This window comes from Athene noctua, chromosome Z, assembly GCF_965140245.1.
Source record: "Athene noctua chromosome Z, bAthNoc1.hap1.1, whole genome shotgun sequence".
NCBI classification, from domain to species: domain Eukaryota; kingdom Metazoa; phylum Chordata; class Aves; order Strigiformes; family Strigidae; genus Athene; species Athene noctua.
This window is the reverse complement of record NC_134077.1, coordinates 70,661,479-70,679,357: the sequence shown is the minus strand read 5'-3', so window position 1 is coordinate 70,679,357 and position 17,879 is coordinate 70,661,479. Positions and strand designations below refer to the sequence as shown.

At 39.1% G+C, this 17,879-nt stretch overlaps 2 protein-coding genes across 3 annotated transcripts in view; both read right to left on the bottom strand.

Annotated features, from left to right (window-relative positions):
• The window catches only part of LOC141973507 (histone-arginine methyltransferase CARM1-like), a 78,253-nt gene extending 73,780 nt beyond the window's left edge, over positions 1-4,473 (bottom strand). The window contains exon 1 of the mRNA XM_074932174.1: positions 4,305-4,473. Within this exon, the coding sequence (XP_074788275.1) occupies positions 4,305-4,473 (169 nt within the window). The remainder of the gene's footprint in view (positions 1-4,304) is intronic.
• Positions 4,474-10,832: 6,359 nt separating this feature from the next.
• Positions 10,833-17,879, bottom strand: part of RFX3 (regulatory factor X3) — a 140,572-nt gene continuing 133,525 nt past the window's right edge. For both annotated transcript variants that reach the window (XM_074931611.1, XM_074931612.1), the window contains one exon: positions 10,833-17,699. In XM_074931611.1, coding sequence (XP_074787712.1) covers positions 17,461-17,699 — 239 coding nt within the window. In that variant the 3' untranslated portion in view covers positions 10,833-17,460. The remainder of the gene's footprint in view (positions 17,700-17,879) is intronic.

Genomic DNA, 17,879 nt, shown 5'->3' with positions numbered 1-17,879 from the left:
AAGTACAGTAACACATGAACAGAAAGAACCAAAATAAGTACAAGATCCCAAGGATGTTACAGTATGTTTTTAAAAGCATTAAAGGAAGTTTCTTTTGATTGTCTGAAGTCCACAAAGTGAGAATACTCCAGAGAAACGTAGCTAATAGTCTTTCACAGCAACTGATCAAGAGTGTAACCGAATTAAACCAGAGTTGCTGTGGCAGGAGAAACCTCCAGACATTGCAAAATTTGAAGCCTTCAATTAGAACTTCACTGGCCTCTGTTTAAGATCACCACATGTTTACATATCAGTTATCACTGAAAATGGAATCCAAAAGGTCTCCCAGCCCTGGAGAAGCCACCACACTGCTACACTTGTATCCTATAAGATTCAGCCATCTGCTCTAAAGCTTCCTTTGATCCAAGTAGTTTGCAGCCCTGGATTTTCTTCTGGGTCTTCTGGGAACACTTCCCAGATACCAATTTTATACTGTCTTTTCAGAAGTTCTCATTATTTATACCATAAATTTTGCAATTCTGTTATGATCATTCCATAAAACATCTATAAATTACATTTTAAATATCCCATGTTTCCAAAGCAATGCACTATGTTAGTCAACAGGATTTCTGCTCAGCACCCTCAAAAATATTTTGACCCAAGGTCAGAGTTCTCTCAGCAGTAGCAGGCTACTTTTTAATTGCAATTTTGCAGACTAAATCTTCAGTCCCAAATCAGTGGTGAAGAACTGTCACAGAAAATTGGTAGGACCAGGTGCTGATCTATTTTATTGACAACACCTTTGTTCCACAAGAGCCATTCGTCTCCAGCTCTCCTCGGGTTCACAGCTCATCATAAACCACTGTATCCCTGACAGATACTTCTCTCAAATGGCAAAGCACTCAGAAGTATACCCACTTCCTGCCTTTGGCACCTGTACTTTAAAGTCCAGTGTTTCTTCCCACTCTACATACATTAATACTGCATTGTGGAGATTCTTGATTTCTCCTGTCTCACAGCTGAAACCAATCTATTGCCTGATAAAGCATAATCCTTCATTCTTTCTTGTTTTGACATACTGTATTTATTTATCAGATTCTGCATCTCTCAGAATCATAACCAGTTTTTCTACTTACGGGGAAATTCTACTGGTTCAGGCTCCTTTCTGAGGAACAGAGTGGTTGTATTGATAGCCCTTGACTTTAGACACTGTATTGCCCCAGTGTGCATCCACATGAAAGGGAAATGATAAGGCTTGAACAGGTGCAATTCTTACTGTCACTGACAGTAAGGAGCACAAATAGCAGCAGCTGGTCAACCACAGCAGAATCAGCTCACACATTTGCCTTTAAAAAAAACAGTCTGAGTACTAGCAGTATACTATATACTATGCAACGTAGCTACATTCTTACTTAGCTCTATACTTAATTACCATTATTACATTGCAGACAATAACAGAACAGCTTCAGACAAATACAGCAGTGATAGGTGAAGCATAAAAAACTACAGATACACTGAATGCTGTAACAAGGATAAGAACACAGTGCTGATGGACAGTCTAATCACGGATATGCAGTAAGAGTAATTTTTGGCCAGAGAGTTTGACCAGGGGTATTTTATCACTTTAAAATACACATGAAAATTGCACCTTTTGTTCTCCACAAATAGACTTCTGGACAAACATGTCTTTACTGGGAAAAAAAGTAGATAGCACCTTAAACTAGAACTGTTATTTATTTGGGGGTTTGTTTGTTTTTGTGTTTGGGTTTTGTTTGGTTTTTTTTTTTTAAAGAATCAGAAAAGATGTGTTCAAAGAATCACAGTAACTACAACCAAATTATTTTTTTCCAAACATACCCAATACATAGCTTTGGGACACATATTCAGATAGAAAATTTGAAAAGAAAGTAATGTTTATCACTTCAATGTGAAGTATGGAGAAAAAAAAAAAAACAACACTTCAGATTATGACAGTTTCCTTTATTGCTTACATAACATGTCTTACCACCACAAGGCACCACAGTATGATCAATTCTATTCAAATCTATTCAAGATTTGCAAGAAAACAAGCTTGTCTTTTCACAGCAAAATTGTCCACCCTAGATGAGAAGACATAAATAACAGTAAGATCATTCTAATGAGCATAAAACCACACTACATTGGCAGTACTAATAACAGGATATGTCATCTAGCTGTTTGCAGACTTTTTCTTTCGCCTAATACACGAAGTATTCAAGCATCAAGTTACTGAGCTCCCAGATAGCACTAAGAAGATTTGTGTTACTCATAGGGTCTGACAGGGCACAGCTTGAACATCTTCCTCTGAAAGGAAAAAGACAAAAGAAGCAGCTTGCATCTCAAAACAGTTTTGCAGAGTTTCCCGCTCTTAGCGACAATAATACACTAATGCACCCTCATCCAAAACTTACCAAACAAGTCTTTAGTAAACTACACTCCAGTGTTGTTGGGCATTATATATACACACACACACACATTCCCTCTATATCTTTGAAGTTCTCAGTTGTGACCATGTGAGCCCTTCCAATAAAAAAAACAAAAAAACAAAAAAACAACAAAACAACAAACCCAAACCAAAAACAACTTGGTAACTTTGAATTTCACTCTACTTCCAGCATGTCTTTCATTCATAAGCATACAAGAATGAGGGAGTATAAAATGAAAGATCAAGAGAGCAGTAACTACAGACCAGCCTTCAAATTAATACAATGCAAGACAGAAGCACATATCAATTGTGATTAGTGGTCAGCTGTCACTCATGCTTTCTTAAGTGGCATGTTAAATGACTGATAGCACAAGCAAATATCCAGTATCAACTGACGTATGAACTGATTTATTCACACTGCTGACCGAAAAACCAAACATGACTGCAATCCATTTCAGCATCCTTTCAGAAATTACCAAGATCACTTTTGAAAAAAATCAAAGCCACAACAGGTATCACGTGTCTAGACCTGCTCAGGATTGGTCTCATATTCACCGACCTCAGTGACAGTATTTCTAACTACTTTCTACATATACAGCAATTTCAGTTTTTTTCCTAGTCTTCCTACCACCCAGATTCAAGAAGTTTGTTTTATTTTAAAATGCCAGCTCTACTACTATGCTGTAAAGACACAAATCCGAAAAAATGATTGCTTTTGAGAAAGTCAGTAAAGTGTTTGCATGCAGACATCACCTGTGCATCTTAGGACAGCCTATCTACAAGCAGCAGAGTCAGAGAGGATTATCTCACGGCCAAGTGCTGCCCGCTGGAGTAGTTTGGATTTCCCCCACTGCACAGCGCATCCCGAGACTTGCTGTGTTCTGCTGCCCTCTCAGCACAGCTGCCTAACCGGCAACAGCAGCAGAAAAACAAACATAGTACTACTGTTGATAGAACTACAGAGCGGCTTCTTTACCTCCTTCCCTTTCTAGTTCTGTTATTTTGCCTCTTCCACTTGGCCCATGGAAAGATATCAAAGCCCTGCCCTTCAGATAAGGAGGAAGGACCTCTTCCGACCATCCCTGGCTAAAGATACAGACTCAACAATGCTCAAGAACAGATACGAAAAACGACCCTGGCGTGCCAGTCTGTACCTTTCCCCAAGCAGTATCTTGCCGAGAGGCAGTTTGTCACCGACAAGGCTGTACCAGCCGTGAGGCTGTTCCTCGGGGCAGCGCTTCGCGGGTCCGTGCAGACGAGACCAGTTCTCGCCAGCTGCGTGCGTGACGCTCGTCTGGAGCTCAGGCTGGCTCCCACCATGCCTCCACTACCACTCCATGCCCACGACCACCCCAGGGCCCGGCACGCCCCAGGAAAGCACCTGGAACGGCCCCTACGCTAAGAGCCGAACTGATCCCGACGGGGCCAGGGCTCCCGCTACCGAGACCAGCGCCCACGGGGGCGCGCCGAGCCCCGCTCCCGCCGCCCCGCACCGAGAGGGACGCGGCCCCGCCGCCCCCACCCCGCACCGCGGCCGCACCGCGGCTCGGCCGCTACCGGCCGCTGACGGCCCGAGGCACGCCGCCCGGCCGCTGCCCGCACCCGGCCCGAGGGCGCCGGCGGTGCTGTGGGAAGGCGGCGGCAGCCCCCCCGCACCGCGCCGGGGCTGCTTTCGGCGCTGACAGCCCGGCGGGCCACGGGAACTCTTCCCTCTCCCCGAGCCGGCAGCGAGCGTGAGTGCCCGGCCTCCTCCAGGGCCAGTCGGCGGCGAGGGACAGCGGGGGCAGCCCTGGGCGGCGAAGCCGGAGCCCCCGCCGCGAGGAGGAAGCCGAGAGGGGCTGCGGGCCGGCCGGCAGCGGCGCGGCGGCGCTCGGTACTTAACTGTCTATCACAGTCACGTCCACGTCCTCCACTCCCGGCTGGACCTCCAGCTGCAGGGCTTTACGGCTGGGTCTGGCGAGTTGCAGCCCCGCTGGCAGCTCCTCCCTGGTGAAGAGCAGCTCCACGCTGCACCGCAGCGGCTGCTGTGCGTGCGGAAACGGACTGGCCATGATCCCGCCGACCCCTTCTGCCAACGGTAGCTGCCGCCCGGCGAGTCACAGGCTCCGGCGGCGTGGCCGCTGCTCCCGCGTCCTCCTGTCAGCCCGGCGAAAGGCGGATGCGGCGGCTTCGCCGACAGACGTCGTCCCCGCCTCAGACACCTCCCAGGGCATCGCCCCCACCCCCGGAGCGCGTCCCGACCGCTTAACGCGCCTGAGCGGCACCTGCGGGCGGGCAGCGGCACCTGCGGGCGGGCAGCGGCATCTGCGGGCGGGCAGCGGCATCTGCGGGCGGGCAGCGGCACCTGCGGGCGGGCAGCGGCACCTGCCGGCGGGCAGCGGCACCTGCCGGCGGGCAGCGGCACCTGCCGGCGGGCAGCGGCACCTGCCGGCGGGCAGCGGCACAGACACCGCCGTGACACCCTCCCGCTGGTGGCGGCAGCGGCCCGGGCGGGCGGCGGCTCCTGCTCAGCGCCCGCGGCCCTGTCACAGCTGGTGGGAGAGGCCTGCGCCCGTTCTTGCGGGAGCTGCCGTGTTAGCATCGACACTAGAAGCTCGTAGCAGTGACTTGAGGAGAAGGTTCGCTGACCCCAGATAATTTGGCTTATCCCTCCCTGGTGTTTCCCCCTCGGACCCGTTTTCGAAGAGTGCAAGGGTAATATGGAGCAGCAGGTGACGCTATTTTGCTGTAGAAGTTTTCGCTGTTTTGTTGGTGTTTGTGGTGGGTGCGTGCCTCTGTATGTCTGTGTCACTGTGTGTGCGCGCGCGTCCCCGCCCCGTCCTCGTAAAAGGAAAAAAAAAAAAAAGCCCTGCCAGTTACTTTTGTTTGTATGCCCCAGTGTCAAAGAGACACCGTGATGGTAAATTAATGAGTATTTGAGAAGACCTCTGAGCTTACAAGTACTGTATGAAGGTTAAACGGACCTCACCTCATTGAGTTTCCAGGCTTTATTGCCATAGATAACGTCAGTAATGTTCTTTGGATCCAAACGGTGACTTGGGCTATCCTGTCTAGCTGGCTGGAAAGGAAGCAAATGCACACAACCCGACAGAGTTAAAGGGACTATCCTGTTGTACAAGATGATCTCCCGACTACACAGAGACTTGTTCCTCCGAGCCACTTAACCTACAAAACGAAGTGGCACACGTCATTGAGCCTGTGTTCACATGACTGGGATGGTTTGTCTGCAAAGACAACACAGTTCTGCAATAGCACTGTTTTCTGCCCGGATTTAATTCCCCCTTCTGAGAATGAAAATGAGGTACCACCTCTTGATTCTTCTGTGAAGGACTTTGATGTTATTTACCCCTGTATGAAGGAGGAATAAGGCAGTCTGCACATGCCATCTGGTGTTCGTGCATAGCGTACTACACACAGTGCATGCTTTGGTGCCCAGCTGGATTGCTTATACCCAAACCCAATTCCACAATCACTTAGCTAACCTCTGCAGCAAAGAATGGAGATTTCTGCGCTAATTCATCACTGCAGTGAAAGGTAGAATAAATGTAAGTAAGGCAAGACTGCATCTGTTGAGCCCAGAATAAAGTATCTATAGGTAGCTGAATACAGGGCAAATACTGGAGTAAGAGTTGTAGAAGTTCAGTGGATAAGTGATGCAGATAGATTCTGCCTCTCCTAGATGTGAGAGCCTGATAACATACCAGCCAAAATGGAGCAACTGGCAGGATGTTGCTGTTGTTCACAATGCCCTGAAAAAGGTGGCAAGGGTAGTTTGGAGAGGTGATTTTTTTTCACATGTACAAGGAGATGGTAGAGTATCATTTTAGACTAGTATCTGTACTGGATGACTACCTCACCTCCGTAGAAGTGTGCCACTGATCACCTAGTCGTCAGCAGTATTACTACTTCTCACACCTGTAAGGGGTAAAGTGTCCCACAGAAGAGATCTGTCCACTTCAGACAATAGTTACTGCTGCTTTTACCACCTCAGTTTCAACTTGCAGCCTTGCTTCCTGTTTAACTTCAGGCACCACCACTAAACCATTAAACTGCTACGTGGCTTTGGCTCCAGTACAGTAGTTTTTGTCTGCAACGGTGAATGTGATGTATCAAGGTTGCTTCCTGAACCAAATACATGTGCTTTTTTCGGGGGTGGGAGGCGTGGGATGGGGGGCATGGGTGGAAGAGGTCTGAGATAATATCTGCTTTACAGCCCTTTCCTGTATTTGCTCATATACAGAGCAAATACAGGGCTCCAACAACAGGATAATGTATCTGGAAAAAAAATCCATATTCCTAGAAGTTTGAGTAATAACAACTAGTGTGAGCTGGGATTACAGAAGACAGGGAATTTTGACTATGCCTTTTAGCCTTTAATGTACATCTTAAATTGTTACATGCATCAGCAAAGAAAAAACTTTTAACTGACTATCTATTTGTGTTCTGATTTTGTATTTTCTGATTATTTTCCTATCCAGATTTGTATCAGTCTCTTCAAACTATGGTATTATTCAAGAATCTGAGGAAATAACTTCAAGGGTTATTGCTCAAACTGTGTACTACTGTATCCCTCATATAGTGAATTCCACCAAAATTTGACTGGAAACACTATTCACGATGTTCCTCACCTCACTGCAAATGCTTTATTGTGTAGAATGCACCATGTTTGTTTCAAAATTCATCTGTGGAACTAATAGGAAAACAATTTTAAATCCAGTTTTGTCTTTCATTGTCTATCAGTGAAGGCAGCAATATCAGACCATATTAAATTAAATGCTACCAACTAGTTCTTCACTAATAGTATAAACACTAAGTTTTCAGTATCTCTTGCTAAACCAAGTATTTTATATTTAGAAATGTGAACCAAATTTAAATCTAGTGGTGCACCAATATATTCTATTAAATATTATTGTTAAGCTTCTTCTGACATTGAAAGCTAGATCTAACAGGTCAACCAGCATTTGTTCCACAGGCATATCCTGTCCATTTGCCAGCTAAATTAACTGATTACAAAAAAACCCTCAGAATGTGACAAGTGCTGTAACACAGAACTAGATTTGAATTTCCAGTTGGACTGCTGGGTCTGCAGAGCCCCACTGCTTTTAAAGTAAAAAGCAACTACAATTATGATCCTGCTTCATGAGTTTAAAGATATAGGATCTGGTGGTGGTAAATGAGAAAAGTTCTTTCTCTTCCAGACATGGCAATAAGTTTTGTCTATAATGAATTTGCTACTTGACCACTTTTTAATTTATTTTTTTTAAAGTCCACCCAAACTTTCAGGAATTTAAAATCAATTCCCCTTAATAGGAAAAGGATAAATAAAGCTTAGCTGTGGTACATTATCCAGCATAGATATTAAGATATTTTGGCAATTTTGTCAGGAGAAACATCCTACAAGACATTTTCTTGCCTACGTGTAATGCAGTTGGTGTAGTAGAAGCATGAATTTGATCTGGAATTTCCCAAAATAAGTGGATGGAGGTAAAGTGTACAAATAGAAGGATCACAATTTCTAAAGACACACAAAATGGACCCTCTACCAGAAGTCCACAGGAAGGGAATGATATCTTTTATATAATAATGATTAGCCACATTTATGGATAAAACAATTTTGTTTTCACACATACAGCCAGAGTAACTTCAGAATTCTTCAGTGATTGCTTCCTTTGGAAAAAATGCACCTTTGAAAGCTCTGAGGATAAGTATGGTTGCAAAAGCTACTGTGTGTCACATCTGTGACCACAATAAATCCTTTCAGAGGAGTCTGCCTTGACCCCATAGCAAGGAGACAGCTGCACCTAACAAATGTGAGAAAAAGCATCAGGAAGTTCTGTCTGAGCTCTAAAACTAGCAGTGTTTGGGGATTTCTCTTTCACGCAGACATGAGATCCATGAGTTAGGTAGGAGCATTATTCTAACAGTTGAGCAACATCAAAATGACAGCTTTCCTACTTACTATCTCATGCTATCAACCTGAAATGACTTTGATATCATGTTGGTCACTGGTGGATCACAGATAGAAATCTTTCTTCTGTGATCCTGAAGCCAGTGGAAAGATCCTTCAAGAACCCGGGGAGCATGCCATGCTATTTCAGCTGCAAGCCTCCCTTTGTTGGTGAAAGTGGGCTTTCCAGGCTAGGGCTGTCCTGTTTCCTTGCTATGTTACTTACCACACCTTTTGATTTTGGCTGGTTGCCTTTCTTGGGTGAAACTGGAAGAAGGGGAGTCTAAACTTTCTTAGGCATCAGAAATTTTTGAAAACCAGGGAAGTAAAAGGATAAATTGATTGCTACTGTCCGAAGCAAAAGTCACTTTGTCACTCACATGGGCCAGTAAATTCAATGCCTATGTTGCAACTACACAATTCTTTGTGACCCTAACAAATTAATGTGTTGTTATAGCAGCTTCTTCAGCTGTTTCTGCAGCCCTTCAATATTGGTGGAAGACAATACAACCTCACATTACAGCTTCTGCAAAGGACCAGTTCATGAACCCTTCTTCTAAAGTGCATACTAAAGGGTATTTTCCCAGTAGCTCTCTTAAACTGTGCTTTAACAACTCGAGTATTGTAAATATGCTTCTGCCATTAATGCTTTATGAAAGAAGAATCTGAGCACTCTTGTGCTTTCAGCAAGTTGTCAGGACTTTCTAACCAACAAGTGTCTCCAGCAGCAGAGACATTAGCACAGACCACTTCTGGCAACAGTTTGAGCTAAGGTGGCTAAACCAGAACTGTGCTAGGACACGATCTATTAGTGTGAGTCCATTGTGGGGAAAGGTAATATCCAGCTGCAAAGAGAGAACAGCCTGATGCAGCAATTTTTTGATATCACTTCCAGATAGATCTCCAAAAGTATGTCTGATTTATTAACTACTAGTTACTAAATAAGCACTGACCGAAAATGCCTTAAACTCTGATAATGAAAGCAGCAGCAGATTTTGTGCGCCATGTGCCAGTGAAAAATGTCTATATGCAGAGTGATTCTTAATAGAGCAGTTCTGCTCATAAAATTGCTTAGAATAAACTGTCATCAGCAATACACTGTGGTCAAGGAGGGGTTGTTTTTTTTTTTTTGATGAGAAACGTCCTACTGGTTAGGTTAATTCAGGTACTGGGGAAGAACATATACAAGGGGATTTAACAAAATTTGGCATGAGATCTGCAGAATGAAGTCAATAAAAACTCTCTCTAGCATACTGTTAACAGTGTCAAAAATGGATCGAGGTTTTTTCCTTGCCTTGGTCAGACACCTTTGCGGAAAAATAACTGTCTTATACTTCAGGTGGCTTTAGGGATAGACCTTGATATGGAACTAAACAACTGATGCATATTTGATTGCTTCAGGTTGTATGACATTTTGCATAATTGAAGTGAACGCTTTAGATAAATCAAATCAAATACATTTAAAATAACTTGATACTGAGTAATGTCACCTGTTGGCTATATCAACTGTAGTTGATGAGAGATCCCTCCAGAGGGAGACGTCCCTCTACAGATTGTTTTCTTGTGCATGTGTGCTGGACCAAGAGGTGTTTTCGTCTCAGCAAGGAATTAATGTCTTAGTCTTGATTAGCAAACCAATTAGTATTCTGCAAACATAGGTGTGGATGGTCACCACCATAGATGTGGATGGTGTAGAAAATTTATGGTCTTGTTTGGTAGGATGCATTGTAGGAACCAGTACTGTACAAGTTTTTGGTCTTTATTTTAAATTAAAGAATAGGCAATGACTGAACCATAACTTACAGCTGAACTTCCTGAGAAAAATAAACTTTAGGATCCAGCTTTTCTATCTTCACCACAGTTTTGTGTCAAATACCTGTTCTAATCTTGGTATCCAATAGTAATTTTGATATTCTAGCATCTATTACTCCGTGGGTCCTCTGCAGTTAAAATAACATTTCTTTATATGAAACAGTGCCTGCAAACAAGTACTAGAGACACGTAAGACCTGACAAGATTAGGCCTTTTTCTATGTTTTGTGAAACTGTCAGAACATCCAATGCATTAGCATACTGCAGAACATTTAGAGCAAAACTTGGACAATGAATTGCTGGCAATGAATTGAAACCACTAATTTCTGGAGGCCAAAGTCTGCACACCCCCTAACTGACAGCTGTTAACTAACTAAATCTGTAATGGGAAATTAATAATATTGAAATTAGTAAGTAAATCACTATCTGTATTTACTGGGAATGTGACAGCTACTTAAGTGAACTGACGCATCAAAATAGTTGTTTCTTTGCAGTCTGAGACATGCTCACTACTTAGTTCTGTTGCTGCTAAATAAAAAACTGCTGTCTTATTTAAAAGGTGTAAGTTGAAGTAATTTTTCTCTCAAAATCAATAGTACCACAATCCGAAATATCTGGCTATATAAAAACTGAAGCAATTCTGGTATGTTTGTAACAAGAAAACAAATTTATTGATTTTAAAAGACAAGACACAATTTTGTTTTGAAAAAACACAAGAAAGCTAGCCTGAGTTCAAGTCTGAAATATTCAGAAAAATCCTACTGTCTTTAGTATGTTCCAGTCATTTTTTTAAACAACACACTAAAAGTTAATATATATTTTTATAATTATAAAAGTTCCCCAGTTATTGTACAGTACACAATACAAATTGCCCACAAACTATTATTTAGCTCCTGCCAGTTTTGAGAGGACATGATATACTAAAAGATTTAGCATTTCTCACAAAAATCACATCAGGAAATACGTATTTACAAAATCAAATACATTATACAAAAAAAACATCACGTTATTCTGTAAAGATGTCTTCTTTAAATAATTAAAAAGTATATTCAACTGTAGTCCAAAAACTGGAAAAGAACAGTACATTATCTCACACATACAATCTACAAAAAGTTGCTTACCTCATTTACATAACATATTCAGTCAACTGGAAAATAAAGTTGGACTATGTCCTAGTGTTACGATGTTTCTGTGCTGTGGGACTGAATAATGTAATCTGCCACTTACTAAGTGAAATTTAAATGATGGCACTTAAAAAAAACCCAGTATAAAAGAAATGCAACAAAGGAAGTTTTCTAGAAGGTAAGAAAGCCCTGAGTGATGATAAAATTACTGATTGGTAGCTCTAGAATTAACCTAATTAAAGTTTACCACCTCAGGCACAATTTTCCAGGTTTTTGAAAGGCACTCAAAAGTTTCTTTAACAGCCTCATTGGTTATTAACTGTAAATCCAAATTTTCAGTGAAGATGAGTGGAGATGGGCAACTTGCTTTGGTACAAAGTGATATTGTCCTAGTATTAAATTGCTTAATTGGGTTACTTTGAGATGGATATTTAATGTTTAAATACAAGGCAATCACTTTAATGTTGTATTGAAGGAAACTTTACTTGGGGAACCCTTTAAGTATTATTTGTGTAAAAACTTCTTGCTGGTATCAGTGAGACAAAAAGAATTGAACTGAGTTCCTGGTAAATACCAATCCATGTGAGGTTGTTCCTCCAAAGTCTAAATTCCTCTTACAAAGACATTTGCTATTTCAGAGTAAAGTTAATCCAGAACTGAAAACTCCTGTAAAATGTTTGCACCATAATCAAGAAAGTGCTTAAGAACGTACAAAGAACATTTTCCTGATTTAGATTGAAGTGAGGCTCATTTGATGCTCATAGGCTTGTTCTGGGCCTTCTTCTCTACAGTGAATTTCAGCCTTAATGTGCAATCTACAAGAACAATTCTTACCAAATATTTAACTACTCAGGGCTTCCAATCCCAAAATGCTAATTTATTTTTTCAACAGGAAAAGGAAAAAAAAATAGGAACAAGAGTTAAAATAATTTTCAAACTAAGGCATATTTTACTTCAAACAAACACTAGGCAGTCACTTTGTAAGTGGCTTTTACTATTTCTTAGTTAAACTGGTAAATTAAACTCAGGTCTACTGGCACATAAAATCACTAGCAGCAATGATCAAGGCATGCAAACTCAGAAGCATTTACAGTAAATTATGAATAAAAAAAGTTAAATTAAAACCCTTTGAGTATTGCATTTATGTTAATTAATTATGCATGAATTTGCATTAACTGACTAAAAATGTTTACAACTTACTTGCACTATACTACTGACGTAATTCTGTTAAATAACTTAAAATGAGACCCTTTTTTTCCCTCAGCTAGACTTAAATAAGTACAGCTGCACTTAGTGTTTGCTGACTGATTGATATTGCAAGAAACCAGTAGAAAATGTATTGTATTCTCACTTAGTAAGGTGGCGTTTCTATCTGTAAATTCAAAGAATCTCTACTTGCTTCCCTTGTTCTTGTAAGCAGTATTTATAAGAACAAAGGGACTTTTTAAAATGGCAAAAGGCTTGTGCAATTTCTAGGTTGCTTTTAAAATTCTGACATTCAAATAAGGGCCATCCAAACAGTACCCCTTCAGATGAAGATTAATAAAATATCTTCATCTTTTAGCTAGTCATTATTGCAGTGACTGAGTTTAAAAGAAGTATCAATATAGTTGTGCACTTTTTGTTGTTTATCAAAAACACTGCCAAAAAATTCAATGCAAGCACACCAAATATTCTTCAAAATTTTTCCTTCTTCACTAAGCCTTCTTTTAATCCTTAAGATTCTTTTTACAGTACTAGAGTATTCAAATACTAACCTACCTCAGGAGATTTTCAAAATAGTCTGAATATATTTTCTAAACCTTTATCTTCTAAAGGCATTTTAAAGCAGACAACTTCATTATTTGAAGAAACATATGTTTTCTTGATTTTCTTTATATATTTATGCAATTATGAAAACAAGGGAGCTGAAGTACTGTTTTCTATTAAGCAGTACACATCAATGGCAGTGAATATTTTGCCTACATCTATTGAGCCACCTGTAACAAAACCACTCCCGTGTAGTATGCAAGTATTTACTTTAGACATAATTAAAAAAATTCTACAACACTATCAGCTATTTCAAAGGATATGCTCAATGGACTAATTAAATTATCTAAAAAGCTTTGTTCCCATCATGTTACTTACAATGCTCAAAGGGTTAATGCAAGGCATTATATGAAATTAATTTTCTAATACTAGAACTAAGCACTGTGTGTTTATGCTTCTATTCCAGTTTTTATTGTTTGTCTTAAATCACCAAACAAATTAGCAGAGATACTGGAATTCCATTTATTGATTTGTTTTAAATCATATACAAAGAGGATGTCCTCTTAAGAGAGAAAAGGGCCCAATTTTCAGAAATTCATACTGTTCTCTCAAATGTATGAGTTTAAAAAACTCTGAAACTATTGTTGTATACTTATATTACTAATAAATATTTTTGATCAGCACTTTTATGGCTATCAATGGTTGTTTTTATTTTGTAAAAACATTCTGAATTAAATTGGATTGCAGTGCATCTCTAATATAAAATTTTTTCTGAACAGTGCACATGTCCATTGGTGAGAATGACAAAGATATCAGAGCATTTATCCTAGGGAAAACAAGGTGAACAAAAAAGTGGTTTAGATATTTAAAAATACCTCGCTTTAAATGAAATTTGTATATAGACCTATACATTCCTGAACGACAGAACATTACCTATTATCTTGTTTTTGAACTAAAGGCAGTGAAGCTGTAAATAATCTTTTTATAGTTAAATAATTTAAAATCCATTTTCCAAATTTTTACAGAACTTTTCTTAAAAGAAGGTGCTTAGAGCATGCTACAGTACAAGAGCAAAACACAGAAATAGAAAACAACAACAAAAAACCAGCTTTAAAACTGATTTACCATGAAAAAGATGAAAATGTATCAATAGATTTTAATAAATACAAAACTTTTGAAAATTGGGCCCTGTGTTTTGAAAAGGTAGTTCAACAATACCCATTCCCCCACACTGTTCACTGTGCTATTTGTGCTAATGGGGGAAATGCCTCTAAAATAATTATTTTGGATGCCATGTCAAGATCAGATGAAACACATAAACCATGTCTACTCTCATAATGTCTACCCTGTGGATACATGCTACACCTCTCCAGAGCATTAACAGACTTCAGAGCTGGTGTGGCAATGCAACCGCAGGTTACACATTACAGAATATGGACTGAGGTATTCGTATCTCTGTAGTTTAATGATTACTAAAACCCAACTAATTATACTAATTACCAACTAATAGTAGCGAGAGTGTGCAAAAAATGTTTTATCTAGCTGTTTGATTAAAATTTCAGTAAATGTAAAAACAAAACAGAAGACCCCCAAACCTGTAAGTATAAAACACAGCTTACAGTAACATACCTCTTCTAAAAAAATCTGGTAAAATCTTCAGAATTTAAGCATGGGAATACAGACTCCATTCAGTTTTCTGAATCTGGGATAGTTCCAATTTGTTCTGAGAACTCATTGTTTTTAGAAGCTATGAAATACATTCCATTTCTGCATTCAGATTTTTTTCAGTTTTGTTTTGCACTTTGTGAACAGTGTACAACTGAGTGGAGTAGGGAGCTAAATAATGAAAGATACTCAGGTCCCACCTTTTTTAGCAATCTAGATTTACCTATTACAATCGTACTCTTTTCTCAGCAACAACAAATCCAACATTAAACCAATAAAGGACAATAATAAGAAAATATTATAGGTCTGTCAACACAAAAATTGAAACAAGTACTATAGTATTAAAAAAAGCTGAAAATGAAAAAAATGTTGAATTATTTAACTTTATTTTACTTGTAAACATCTTATAATGCACAATGAAAGGGAGTAAATATTTATCACAGCTTAGTTTTAGCATTTTTGGTGAAGGGTACAGATGAGCTGATTTCTGTGGAAAAATCAGGTCACACTGAGTGATATATGGGAGAACAAAATCTATAATGAGATTCAGTGCATTTATGAGTTTAGAAATAATGAATATAAACCTCACTTTCACTTTTTACCGAGGCAAAAGCCATCTACTGACATTAGTAGGAATTATGCCTACATAGAATGAGCAGGATGGGTTCACCTCCCAATTCTTCAAAGGAATAAAGATCTAATTTTGTACCGCAATAATGTTAGGACATTTTAGATGATGTGCAGCTGTATTTGGAGCATATGTAAACTCTAGCAACCAACTTGTTTGCTATAAAGACACTGTTCATGTTACATGCTCTTCTCCCATTTGGTATTTATGACTTTTAAGTAATTTTCAGACACACTAGATAAACCAAAATAAAAGAATCCCAAATTTTCTTACATAGTCTTTTCTGTAAAGTTGACCTTTTTGTGCTCTCCTTCAGTTTTTGGCTTTTTTGCTTATTTAATTCTACTATTTTAGTGTAGCAAATTCATGTGTTTGCATAATGAAATGCTTAAGAAGAAAAATTTGAGTTGTTTAATGTCAATTAATATGGTCTCTATAAACTGTCAATATTTAATCATTAAAATGTAATATCTGGCTGATACCCCACAAAATATAGAAATTGAAAACATGCACTGCATTATGTACCTGCTCATTTATTTCTTTTTAGTTTTTAAATTAAAAGTAGGCAAGGGTTTAGAAAATATATAATCATGCTTGGGACTATGGTCAATCTATTTTGACATTTGAAGTTGGTATTAAAGCTAGTTTTCCTTTCCAAATTCCCAAGCAAATTTTATTTGTAATAAAGTGAAATCCAGCTAGAAATGAGAAAAAATAGGTTTATTGTCATTCTAAGAGGGATATTAACATCATTTAATAATAAAAAAATCCTTTTATTCTTTTGAAGGCTATGTAACCTGTCCTTACTTAGGGAATTTGAAAATGACAGGCACACCTTGTTGAATTAGTTTGAGTTAAGAATAACAAAAAGTACTAAGTCTTAGCTTCAGTTCTGTTTAAGGCACCATGTAATAGCCGAGGTACAATGATCCCTGATGTACATTCTTAAATGGCAATGGTCCATCTAGCCACCTATTCAAATTCTACACAATTGGGAATAAGTACAAATGAGGTGTGCCAGTTACACTGCCTTATCTAATTTTTGTAAAAATTTAATTCCACTTTAACAACAAGGAAATATTTTTGAAAGGAAAATGATGCAGGTTGCTACATTCCTTGCATTCTATAAAACATCTTTTCTAAGAGCAGCAGATTGAACCACTAGTAGGAAAAGACCTGGAATAGAAGGAAGTCATCCAAATGGAATGTTTTCCTGTATGTCCAGTTCAGCATAAGTAGCACGTACACTTAATATTAATAATTATAATAATCAAGTCACTTCTTTTTTAGCTTCAGTTTCTAACAATTACAGTACCACTCAACAGCCAAAAGCATATGTTCAGTGGCCCCACATATAGAATCAGTAGTCTTCAAAACAGAGGAACTAGTATGCAAATAATATCTGGAACTGTTGATTTTAAAGGAAGCTTGCACTGTTTACATGATGGTCAAATAATTACATACGTTTATGATGTCACCACATTCTGTTACAATTCTGTCATTTAAACTTGCTTCTTCCTCACAGAAAGAAACTAGGAGATCTTCCCAACCCTCCAGCATTATTACAAAAATTCCCCCTGAATGCTCACAATTTTATCAAAATAGTGTCTTCTCGTTGTCTAATGAAAAGCACCTTTTGTAACAAATTTGATACATCTGCTGTCAAATAAGTATGCCTCCAGCGTAAATCAAAGAAAATAGTTCTTTTGATATTTCACAGAAGTGCATCTAATTAAAAACCTATCTATATGAAATCATCATCATAACTAATAATTAACATTAAAATATTTATAAAAAACTATGAAAAATTTAAATTATTATAACAGGACAAAAACATTAAGCTTTGCAAAAATCTTCCTTGCATTTGATACTAAGAAAATTCTTCCTACTGAGCGGGCAATGTAAAATGATTCTGTTTACAAAAGATTTTTATTTTTTTTAAAACAGATCTGGCAAAATACATACACCCATTCCATTTAACAACTCCAATAAAATAATGTTCAGCACAGCTAAAATTTGACAACAGTCAGCCTTCAGACTTAATTATTTTATTTTCATATTAAACCAAAAGGGTTAATGTAATGGGGTGTGTGTTGGGGGGTAGAGGTTTCATATTAGACTGCAGTATATGTATTTCCAGTAGCACTGCATTGTCTGATAGTCTGAGTAGTTGCAACAATGTGCTCATTATGAATTGGGTTCAGGAGGTTCTGCTGTACTCCACTCTCAAGCACTGGCTGCATGCAGCCCACCTGGAATGCCTGGTTTAGCTCTGTTTTCTCCCTCTTAGCTTGTGGCTCTCCATTTTCATCCAGCTCTTCATCTATTTCACTTTCAACTTCGCTGCCCTCATCTGCACAAACAAACCACCATGAAACTAGCATAAAGGGAAAAAAAAATCTAATACAATGGCCTTTATTTTGCAAATAGTTGAAATACAAAAATACAGGGAAGACTACCTATCTGATAAAGCACAAACTGAAAATTTAGAATTTTAAGTCAATTATTATCTCAAACAGGTAAACAGACTCAG